At 39.5% G+C, this 12,500-nt stretch overlaps 1 protein-coding gene across 1 annotated transcript in view; it reads right to left on the bottom strand.

Annotated features, from left to right (window-relative positions):
• The window catches only part of LOC137977208 (transient receptor potential cation channel subfamily A member 1-like), a 20,195-nt gene extending 9,453 nt beyond the window's left edge, over positions 1-10,742 (bottom strand). The window contains exons 1-6 of the mRNA XM_068824472.1: positions 10,411-10,742; positions 7,290-7,630; positions 5,459-5,741; positions 4,230-4,557; positions 1,076-1,272; positions 280-615 (exon numbers count right to left, since the gene is read on the bottom strand). Coding sequence (XP_068680573.1) covers positions 280-615; positions 1,076-1,272; positions 4,230-4,557; positions 5,459-5,741; positions 7,290-7,630; positions 10,411-10,742 — 1,817 coding nt within the window. The remainder of the gene's footprint in view (positions 1-279; positions 616-1,075; positions 1,273-4,229; positions 4,558-5,458; positions 5,742-7,289; positions 7,631-10,410) is intronic.
• Between the last annotated feature and the right edge of the window lie 1,758 nt (positions 10,743-12,500).

The raw sequence follows: 12,500 nt of genomic DNA, 5'->3' as shown, positions 1-12,500 counted from the left end.
AGGTCTGACCCTTTGAGTCTCCTGTGATAATTTCGGCTCTTTATTTGTGTAAAGGGGGTTTTCTAACTCCTTCGAGAGAATTGCACGTCACGACAAGTTCAGTCCCCGAAGTGCAGAATGACAATTGCCACATAACCTAGTTCAGTTTAACAGTCATGCACTCTCGAGTCTACTTTAGCTCAGTGGTAAAACCCCAAAACCTGCAATTGGAAATGCATACCCCACCAAGTGTATTGGTCTCCTGTCAAACTATCGTAGCACGAAAACAAATTGACTTACTTATCATTTTTGATAAGAACATCGGCCACCTTCTCCTTGCCAAATTCTACGGCTATATCCAAACACGTCATCATCTGTTCATTACATGCAGTTATGTCAGCACCACGTGATATCATCATCTGTACAGCGCTCACGTGACCACACCTTGCAGCCACATGCAGTGGTGTATTGCCATCCTGATCCGCTGCCCCCAGCGACAGTGCGGAATGATATACGAGTAACGAGGCAGTGGTGCGCGCGCATCCTCCCGCAGCGCAATGGTGCAGTGCTGTCCAGCGGTTGCTGTCTCGAGTCATTGTGTGAGCGCCAAAGTCACGGAGTAAAGCGCATGTCTCTCTTTTCATTAAAATAAAAGCAATGGAAAAAAAAAAACTTTAAAATGATTTCCTGTAGCAACTTAGTATCTCAAGACTTAGAAGAAGACCTGCGACCATTCACGACCGAGAAGAAATTGAATTCCCGAATCTCCCATCTTTTCAACATCTTTCCCAATTCTTTGGTGACCTTTTTCAACATGCAAAAAAACATATTTTGAAAGCAAGCTTGACATTTGCAAGGTATGACAATTTCTGTTCTAAGAATGATGATCCAAAAAATTGAAATCGCTGTGTAGCGAGCGTTTAGAATGAGTACAAAGACTACTTTTTTTGTTTTTCATTTACTTACACTAATGCACCGAAGAAAGGTTATTTTTTGTGTTAGTATAGTATGGTCCACTTATTTCTAGAAAGAGTACTATTAAACAGCTTTAGGTTTGATAGAAAAACTAATTTTCACCCTTAGTAGGCTGGAGTACCTGTGGTTTCCTCGGGCGGCCAAATGAAGAGCGGTGAGTCCTCGATCGTCTTTGTCGTTAATGTGCCCTGGCTCTGACTTACACAATTCTTCAGTGCAAAACACGTGACCATTAGCGGCAGCGGTATGCAGTGGGGACCTCTCAAATGCATCTTTAGGAGCCACAATGCATTTATTTTCCAGGAGGATTTGAAGAATCTGGCAAGAATTGAAAACCAATTACCTTTTGGTTCACGATATATGCGATACTTTTTTTCCTTTAGTCTAATGGTAAAACCTGACTAGGAACTCCTCCTATCTTCATGGTGGATAATCAAGAAAAGATAACAGCAACCTTCATTATAAACGACCATCATCACTTAAGTTGCATAGACTGATGGTTAGCGTTGGATACGCATGCGTTACCTTCGCTCCCACTCATACCTCTTCGGGATTTGTCTTCAAAGGTCCCCATTTCATGAAGAGTTTCAAAATTTCGTCTAGTTTAGTTTGATAGTTTATTGACTGAATAAAAGGCAGCCCGAGAAGGCTGAATGACAAATCTAATCTAATCTCTGACCTAACAATTTGCGTCAAAATTAACCGAAAAGGCCCGAAAAGGCTGTCCTCTTACAATATAGACCATCAATTTTACACTGTTGATACTCAACTCTGTCTATCATTTAAAAGTCACTGTCCCAACGAAATCACAACCTGCAAAACTGCCATTGAACAGTGTGTAAATTACATTGATAACTGGATGGTAGATAATCGGCTGAATTTAACTCAAGACAACCGAATTCTTTTAATTAATCAGCTCAAGATATCGTCCAAGCCCTCCTCTCTAGAGTACCTACAAAGTGGTAGTGTCACTATTTGAAGCGATATCTTCAGTTCGTAATCTTGGCGTCATTTTTGATGGGCGTCGCAACCTTGAAGAACATATAAAAGCTGTTTGCAAGTCTTCTCGTTATCACATCAAGAACGTTTTTCTAAACGTTCAAAAACTTAAATTTTTAAAATAGCTTTTAACTTGCAAATGGAATTTTAAATTCTTAGCCTTTACAGATAGTTGTTTTAACCTTTATTTCATACTGTGCATTTTATTGTTAAGCGCCATGAGCAAGTAATGATAATGGCGCTATATAAATTTATTTCATTATTATCATTATCATTAGTATTATCATTAGTATTATCATTAGTATTATCGTTAGTATTATCGTTGTCGTTATCGTTAACTGTCAAGTGACAACAAGGCAGAAAGTACTTTTCTCAAAATATGTGCTGCTCCCAGCAAAGCAGAATTCTGCATAACATTGATATTGCAGTGAACGTCAAATTGGCACGGATAGCTTTTTAGCTTTAATTTAATGGAATTGAACCTAATGCTCCGATTACAAATGGTGCAACTTTCACCATAAAGGCAGGCAGCTTCCACGTCCTTGCAACCTCCACCTTCATCTCAGAGTAGTTTGAAGATTTTTCCCCTTCCCTCATGGCAATGTATTGATCCCCAGGTATTAAAAAATTAATCAGCTGACACTCACGTGGTTCTTTTTTGGGGACTACAAAGTCAGGCCTCCGATGTTCAATCTCCCTGTCCGTTATGTAAGGCCGAAATCCCAAAGGATCTTATCTGTATTGTCCGGAACCCTCACTGGGGAATGTTGGTACCAGTGGTCACTGTCCACATATCCATACTTTTTACATAGTTACCAGTGTAGGAGTTGATAGACTGTCATGGAGGCGTTTATATTCCCTTCGCACTAGCATTTTACATGCACTGACAAGATGGGTAACACTCTCCACACAACCAACACTTGTTGGTACCACCCATGTTATCATTATCGTTATCGTTATCGTTATCGTTATCTAACATAAACTCGCTTTAATCGTAGCTGACCAGTTGGCTCCAGCGAGATTGTTTTCCTGGACGATTTTTGGTCAACATGACTTACGCTTGTTACTCTGTACAAGACACCACAAGCTTCAAACTGCAAATGTCATCTTGTATAAATAAATTTTATTTTTACATAGTTACCAGTGTAGGCGTTGACAGACTGTCATGGCGGCGTTTATATTCCCTTCGCGCTAGCATTTTACATGCACTGAAAAGATGGGTAACACTCTCCACACAACCAACACTTGTTGGTACCACCCATGTTATAGATATTCCTCTTCACCGTGTTCGTGTTATCATTATCATTATCGTTATCGTTATTCAACATAAACTTGCTTTTATCGTACAAGGAAAGGTTACGTTTATACAAACGTTGGCCGTGTAGCACTTATATTTTAAACAGAGTTAACTGAATAGAGTGTAATGCGAAGCGCCAGATTTCAATCCCATACGAACCATGCGAGCGCCAGCCCTACAGATGGAAACGGGCCCACACAAGGACAGAGAAAAACTCTGACCAGGGTGGGAACCGAACCCACGACCCTCGGGCCAGATCTCCGCCGCCCCACCGACCGAGCCACAAGGTCAGACGGGAGCAGGCCGTGGGAACTGAAGATGTTAAAGTCACGACAATGAACATGTACAAGTACAAGGAAAGGTTACGTTTATACAAACGTTGGCCGTGTAGCACTTATATTTTAAACAGAGTTAACTGGCGCTTCGCATTACACTCTATTCAGTTAACTCTGTTTAAAATATAAGTGCTACACGGCCAACGTTTGTATAAACGTAACCTTTCCTTGTACTTGTACATGTTCATTGTCGTGACTTTAACATCTTCAGTTCCCACGGCCTGCTCCCGTCTGACCTTGTGGCTCGGTCGGTGGGGCGGCGGAGATCTGGCCCGAGGGTCGTGGGTTCGGTTCCCACCCTGGTCAGAGTTTTTCTCTGTCCTTGTGTGGGCCCGTTTCCATCTGTAGGGCTGGCGCTCGCATGGTTCGTATGGGATTGAAATCTGGCGCTTCGCATTACACTCTATTCAGTTAACTTTGCTTTTATCGTAGCTGACCAGTTGGCTCCAGCGAGATTGTTTTCCTGGACGATTTTTGGTCATCATGACACGTGTTACTCTGTACAATACACCACAAGCTTCAAACTGCAAATGTCATCTTGTATAAATAAATTTTGTTTTCCTTGACCTTTGTCAGTTTTCTCGCCCTCTCATTAAAAACTGATTTAGGTGAACTCCTTATAAATATGACTCCGTTTTACCCACCTTCAAAACACCTAACCGCGCAGCGTAGTGAAGCGGTGTTTGCAAGTCCTTGTCTTTCTCGTTGATCAATTCGCCACGATCGTGTTTTAAAAGCATGCACAGTGTGCCCTCTCGTTCGTGCTGCACTGCAAGATGAATACAGGATCTGCGAGATTCGTCACGTGATTCGAAATCAGCTCCAGACTCCAGAAGCAATTCGGCAATGTTTGTTCTGCCTCGTTTCACTGCATAAATGAATGCTGTCCTATTGGAGATATCTTTTGCTTCAATATCTGCTCCAGCCTTAAGTAAGTACTTCACGGTGCCTACGCGGTTAAATTCAGCAGCCCTGTATGGGGTAAAAAATTCAAATGGTGTCTTTCATTAATCTGTCTTAAGGCAAACCAATTAACTGCATGATTGTTTATAACTTGGAGATTGAAATTGGTCTTCTTACCGATCCGAAGCTCGCTGTTTGACAATCATATAATCACTTAGGAAAAGCAACAAACATATTTTTATTAAAAGGATTCGAGGCAATAACGCTGGACCGCGCAAAGCAGACTACTCAATTTTAGAGAAAATGCCTGGAATGTATAATTAACTTGAAAGAGAAGAATAATGTGCTTGAAAACTCGTTTATTGGTTTCCTTTTTAGACATTAATGCTCTTTTATTAAGATCTTGAGAAATTTATTATGGTGGTAACCGTAGTTTTACTGAATCCATATGTTACGCCTTCTTTGTATAAGAAGAGACGTGAACCTAGGTCAGTAAGGAATTTCTCTTTTTTTGGCTGACAATAAAAAGAAAGGGTGAGGAGTGGGTCATGGCAACACGTAAAATTGTGTCATATTTCAAAAGAAGGACTAACTTAATCGCTACTGAAACACAATAATCAAGTATTCTTGTTTGTCTCAAGATATGTTCACTTGTGATGTAGCTCCTGTCGTTTTCACCGCATTCTATAATTATCTCTTCTTCTTCAGCTTCAGCTTCTTCTGATGACCGCTAGTCAAAAATGCGCCAACTAAAAGGAATAGGAATTCTATGAAAATATAACTAGAATTAAGGCCACATTTGCCGTCTGCCGCGATTTTCCCCCGATCTCCAAGAAAAGGAATGTTGATTCAAGAGCTGTGCGATGTCAATATTCTCATCAATATGCTCATCAAGTAAACTAGATACAAATGTAAGGACATCATGCAAAATGTAAATGAGTAGGTCTTGAGAGAAAACTAGGCTCTTTACCTGTGCAAGGGCGTCCTCTGAAGTTCATCCCTGCTATCCACTGGTGCATTACGGGATATCAGAAGTTCCACTACACCCACGTGACCGTTAGCAGCAGCAAGGTGCAAAGGAGACTGGACATGTAAGTCCCACTGGCTACCCCAGTTCACCTCTTCACTGCCATAACTTAGCAAAAGTTTTGCAACGCCTACGTGACCTTTTTGGCTGGCAAAATGAAGTGGCGTGTTTCCCTCAAAATCCGGTGCGTTGATATAATGAGTGTGGTTATCCACTTCCTCAAATGCTAGGATGAAAAACGAAAAAATATGAAGAGAAATTGTTTGGGTCTACTCAAAGACGGCCTGTGTTTCCACTGGGTAATAACTTGGAAAATTTACGCGAGCTTAACTCATAACTTGAGGGGAGCTGTAACAGCCGTGAGCACTGCTTTGAACAAGGACCGGTAGAAGCAAAGGGGTCATGGCTTGTTTGCCGTAAAACGATACATGTTGTGATCAACAAAAGTTAGTAAATGAGTGGGTTATGTAGAGAAAGAGAAACAGGGCATATCCTAACCAATTATTCACTGGAGTGGAGGAGGAGAAAAACCTTAACTGATGTGGATGTATCTTTTTATCGTGTATTACACAAGAGAAATGTTGCGATTACGGCACGGCAAGCTGTGTCTTTCACGTTTTTCGATTATTTATGAACAGAGAATAAAATGTGGAAACCATATCTTTCAATTGACCAATTGCATGGTGCCAAAGAGAGGCCTGGTTACAAGCCAGGTTGCAATGTCACATGGTTTCCAGGAAAAAAAAAGCACCCTGGGTCACAAATGTAGAAATTGAAAGCTAAGACTGATGTAACATCACAAGTTTCAATTCCAAGCAGTCAAAGCGGGATGCGAGGGAAATTTTAAAGAAAAAATTCTAACTTCTATATACACGTAGACTCTGTAAAACAAAAAACAAAAACAAAAACGAAAACAAAACAAACAAAAAACAAAACAAAAACGAAAAACAAAACAAAAAAACAAAACAAACAACAAACCAAAAACAAAAAACAAAGCAAAAACAGAAAGAATTAATACAATACAATACAATACAATGCAATACAATACAAAGAAAAATTTTAACTTCTATATACACGTAGACTCTGTAAAACAAAAAACAAAAACAAAAACGAAAAACAAAACAAACAAAAAACAAAACAAAAACAAAGCAAACAAAAACAAAACAAACAAAAAAACAAAACAAAAACAGAAATAACAATACAATACAATACATACTTAATTGACCACTTCCCTTTTCAGGGCCTATGAAACACAATCAACAAAATGACAAAACAGAACAAAAACAACAACTGTTAAGAATCCCAACTGGCTGGAGGTAAACCAGTTAGCTATTTACAAGTGCGGCCGAGAAGTTAAACCAGGGACTACCAGGAACAATTTTATCGAGTAGCTAGAATGGGTCTTGAACCCGGGTACTCCTGATCTCAAAGCAAGCGTCCTAACCACTTGGCTGCACTGCTTAAATAAACGAGTCTGTCAATAAAATTTAACAATAGTGATCGCGAAAGAGTGACAACACACACGTTTGTCACCTGTATTTTGAGACCAACATGGTGTTTAAAATGAGACAAAAATCGACTTACATATCTTCGCATGCAATCTACAATAGGCTATTCCCCAGGCCCACAGATAGTGGAAAAAGCGAAACGGGAAAACTGCGCGCAAACGACTTGTGGGAGCTGGAGTCTAAGCAAGGCGGGGAACCTGTAAGCCTTCAGATGATGCATTTCGGTATCTTGTACACTTTTTGTTGTGCTTATTATGCAAACAAACCTTTCCTTAACAGAATCTCCACAATTGATTTGTTTCCATATAAAGCAGCCAGGTGCAATGGGTTTTTCTCTTCCACTGTCCGAGCAAAAATGTCGGCTTTGTGTTCAATCAATAACTCGCAGAGCGTTACACTACCACTGACACACGCAAAGTGAAACGGAGTCATCCCACTATGATCTCGACAGTTAACGGACGATGACGCATTCCGTATAAGCAGCTTCAAGGTATCAACACAGCCTCGACGCGCTGCATAGTGCAAAGGTGTGGCACCGTCCGAGTTTTTTATACTGGGGTCAGCGTCGTATTCCATAAGAGTTTTTACTGCCTCAAAACTGTTGTACCTGCAGAAGGGGATTAGTAAAGAGAAAATAAAACTTTAATTTTTTTGAAGTCTAGTGTTGTTAGAGCCAAAGCAAGAAAATCTAATGGAGTCAGTCGCAAAAAACACCCGACTACCAAATGAGACAGTCATAGAAGCAAAGCGATTACGTGAAGCCAGGGCGCATGGTTTTTACTTTGGGGCTTGGACTTTGATTGGTCTAAAATGTCACCAAAACTTTTCCTGAAAATCGCTAAGCGCAACCCGACGTACCATAATTAAAAAAAAAGACACTCGGAGAAGAAAATTATTGATAGAAATATGTCGTCGTGAATAGCACATCGCTTCTAATTAGAACTTTTATTAGACGGAATTTGGACTCAGGTGTCTACTGAACTTTAAACTTTAAAGAAACCTAGCAAATGGCTTCTACTTGTCATTTGTTTTAGGGGGATCGGGATGAATACACAACAGTTTTTGACAAGATATTTTTCCTAACCTGGCAAATTCCTTTCATTCACGTGATCTTATGAGCAGTGAAATTGTTTTCCTAAGAATTGCTCGTCTTAGCTGAAAATTTCAACCCGATAAATTTGTTTCTACCAGACTTTTCCTTTCACTTAATACGTTATTATTGCTATTATCATCATCATCATCATCATCATCGTTGTTGTTATTGTTGTTATTTTTATGGGTAGTATACAACATTTGGATGCCAGATATGAATTTAACCATGAGCTAGGCGGTGCAACCGTAGCTAGCCGTGTCTGTGGATACCATAAAACTAAATATAACTAATAAAATAATGCTCATTCAATAGCTTTTAAAGAATCGTGAATAATTCTGTTCGCTCTATCTGCGTTGTTATTTGCAACTCTCTAGCATAAAACCTTGAAAGATCTTGCAACGTTCACATTACTGCACAAGACAGATTTCAATCTGCATTCGTCTCAGCACCTCCCTACTGCGTCCTTCAAGTAGCTTCTTCGTTAAACCTCTGAATCTCTTCGAATACCCGCCCAGACGTCCATTGCTGTTAACTTGGCCCGTCAAAACTGGTAGCCTGGATGTTGCTTCTTGAGTTTCGAGCGTTACAGGGCATACATATGCCTTTTCTCTTCTTCATTCTGCTACCGATTTTCGACCCAAGGACAACTCATATCCAGCATAGTGATCGTCTTGTTCCCCTTATGATTCTCGAGTCTACTCTATTGGCGCGAACTTCTGGGTTGGTTGTTTGCTTGTTATTTATTTATTTATTTGTTTGAGCAGGTTGAAGTTTTGGCAGCTATTCAGCTGATGTGGACCTGCTATACCCACCCACCCACCCACCCATATATTCACAGAGAACAGCCACATCTAGGTGTGGTAGGCGTACACTGGTACATCCCAATATGCAAGTGCCTGACCACTTTCGTTGGGTTTCTTTGGCTAATTGTGGGGGAGAGTGTCAAGGTGGGATCGTTTCAGTCAATTGCTTGCCTTTTAGGAGCTCGAAGAAAAGGATCTATAGCACTGCATTTTGCCTCTCAAGGTGTTTAGTTTGTGCGAGCTCACTGCAACCAGAAAGCACTGATTCCTGGGCCTTATCACAAAGCCTGCATGTTTCATCTGGGTTATTATTATTATTATTATTATTATTATTATTATTATTATTATTATTATTAGTAGTAGTAGTAGTAGTAGTAGTAGTAGTAGTAGTAGTAGTAGTAGTAGTAGTAGTATATAATCAAAGCAAAATAATTTCTTTTAAGAACAACTCGAGTTAAATTTCCGGTGGGTAAAATTTCCGACACCAACATTACCTCTGTAACTCTTCAGTTCATTTTCACGCCATAGGCTACTTTGGAAATACCATAATACTGTTTGCTTGTCCCCCCAAAGCATAAGTATTGTTTTTGTTTTCTCCTTGGGTCATTACAATTCCCATGCGAAACTGGAAAGAATGCTTATGGAAAAATTTGGTGGACAAACAAAGAGTATTATGGTATTTTTCGAAGTGGTCCATTAATATTACTGCACCGCCATGTTAGTGGACGATGACAATAGATCTCTCATTAGCCTCTTTTGTTCATCTACCACATTTATGAATTGCAGCAATTGTATACTGTGTCTCTAAGGATTGCTTACAAAGCACCTTTTGGTTAGAAAAGTCTCTTACAGTGGTGTAATTGTTAACTGTGCTGGCCGTCTAAAATGATAATGTATTTGGTCGCTAGCTGTTTAACTCTTTTCTGTAACAGTGCAACTTTTCTAGTCTGTCTATTGTGTAATTGCAATGTGTGTCATAGGTTTCTGTTTATCTTAATGCCGTGTCTTGTAACTAGTACTCTCATGCATGCCTTCACGATACACGCTTGGATTAACATTGCTGTAGGAGGTTTTCACGTGACGTCATCGCCGCCATGTTGGTGGACGAAAACAAAAGATCTCTCATTAGCTTCTTTTGTTCGTCCACCAGAGGTCGTACATTTCTCTGTTTGTATTGATGTCTCTAGAGGTTGGTTGAAAACGTTCTATATGCGTGTAGTGAACATTGTAAGAATTAAAAAAAAAAACTCAGTAGAAACTTGCACTTGAACTTGAAAGCCATACAGCGGAACTACGGATGTGAAGCTATTTTCTCAGCGAAAGATGTAATTATCACTGCAGGCGTCAAACGCTCCCAAACACCCGCGCAAATTGCTAAGTTGTTTTTCAGTACGGCTAAAAAGAACATCATTTTTAAAAGAGCGAGATGGAGTGTATCAGAACATACACAAATGCAAATGATTTGGACATTAATTAATCGCAATAACTTACCGAACAGCCACATGAAGTGGAGTGAGCAAGTGCTCTCCCTGACAGTTGATGCTCGCTTCGCAATCCAACAACGTTGAAATCATTTCTATGTCGTTTCTGCTTGAGGCGTGATGTAGTGGAGCAAAACCAGAACCATCTACGGCATTCAAATCTTGCCCTGTTTGCGAACATTGCCTTAGGTATGCGATATTTTTCTCGCGAATAGCCTGCTGAAGTTTCTCCAAATTTCCACTGTTGTACATGGATCCACAAAAGGAAGAGGTCAACTCGATCATTTCGTATGAAAACTCTGGGCGAAAGAGAATTGCTGGGCTTGCAGCATTGGGCGACATCCTTGGCTTTGAACGCAACATTTGGCCATGTTTATGCCCCCCTATGCTCGTACCGTTTTCTGTCTCATAGCATTTTTCCATCGTTACATAAATTCTGAAAAAAAAAAATGCTGTAATGGACTTTTTATACTTCGCTGTTGTTGACGTCACAGCAGAAGGAAAAGACATTCCGCGAGAAATTGCCCTTTTTAACAATTCCATTTTTTGGTTCTTCCTAGCGTGTGCATAACAGCGTGCACATCGTTAGCATGGCGGATTTTGTTAACGACCCAAATTAAGGTCTGCGCCAATAATTCAAAGGCATATTTATGAATATGCGCGGGAAAAGGAGATCTTAACAAGTGTTATTAAAATCCGAAAAGAAAGTTAGGGATTACCACTCATTTTTCAAAGACAATTAATCAACAATATTTGCAAAGAGCTCAAAATACAAAGCAATGTATGGCACTCTGTTCTTTAAATTGAGGCTTAATTGTCTCTGAAATATGCATAATTTTTTTCTCCAGTCTTCTTTTTGGATTCCAAGAGAACTTGCTAAATTCTGCTTTCCCTGCATAGATTTAAACCGTGCAAAAATATCCCTGTATTAGTAAGCACCACGCATAGGAAACCCGATTATCTCGAGATGCGCAGAAGGTACGCGCATGAACAATAGTAGGCACCGTTCGTTAAATGGCTTGTACGATACGTCATGGTCGTCATGATGGATGACTCAAGCAAGAGACCTCCTATCTGCGTCGTTTTCTGGTGTTGTCCTACCTTTCTATACTTTGTCATTGCTGTTTCTGCGCCAAGAGGATGTTGCCAACTACCACTGAGTAGCCAAGACTGCAAGACCCAGATAAAAAATAATAATAATAATAAAATAAATAAATAAATAAATAAATAAATATGTATATATAAATATGTATATAAATATGTATATATATAACATTGCCACTGACGCAGAAAAATAGAGACGAAACGAACAAACTCATCATGACGTTTCAGCTGACGTTTGCTTTAAACGCTTTTATGACATTCCTCTTTATTTCTTTCCTTATAACTTAGTTTTATCTTCGCTACACACCTTGTTTAATGATTAAGAAATGTAATGGGAAGGTCCTTGCATATGTAATGAATTTTAAAATCGTCCATGTTTTTTCAGTAACAGGCGTATTCTTAGTGTAATTTTAAGGTTTACAAATTCTTCGAATACTTCTAAGAAGTAATGTTGGTGATCTTTTACAAATCTCTTGAGATCGAGGACTTGTGGACAAACAAATGAGGCTAACGCAATCTTCATGTCACTGTGGCGATGACATAACGTGAGCATAAATCTGCACTAGCCGAAACTCAGGTGTATGAGTATTGAATGGAAAAAAAGAAAGGTTTGCTATATTTTGTAACCATTTTTACTACTTTTTAACAGCAATTTACAGCCATAATTAACTTAGGACAACAATAACTGACATATTATACCGAACTACGCAATATTGATACACACGCAATAAACAATGATCAATTCTGGGTTCAAAGTAAGAACAAAAGGGAAGTTCAGTAGGTTTCTTATTTGCCTAACTTCTTTTACGTTACTGTTGACATCATTGTTTACATTTTATGACATTAACAATGCGAGTTTGCGTTTTGAGTTTTTCCTAGTCTGTTCCAGGCTCTCAGATAGAGGAGGCGAGGGAACGAGGCAACATGATCTCTTCTCTAAATTAAGGATTCTTGTTAATTCTTAATTTGCTTTCAATTTACTATTATCGTTAATTT

The sequence above is a fragment of the Montipora foliosa genome, chromosome 11, assembly GCF_036669935.1.
Source record: "Montipora foliosa isolate CH-2021 chromosome 11, ASM3666993v2, whole genome shotgun sequence".
NCBI classification, from domain to species: Eukaryota; Metazoa; Cnidaria; class Anthozoa; order Scleractinia; family Acroporidae; genus Montipora; species Montipora foliosa.
The sequence above is the reverse complement of the archived record's forward strand: the minus strand, read 5'-3'. Positions and strand labels throughout refer to the sequence as shown.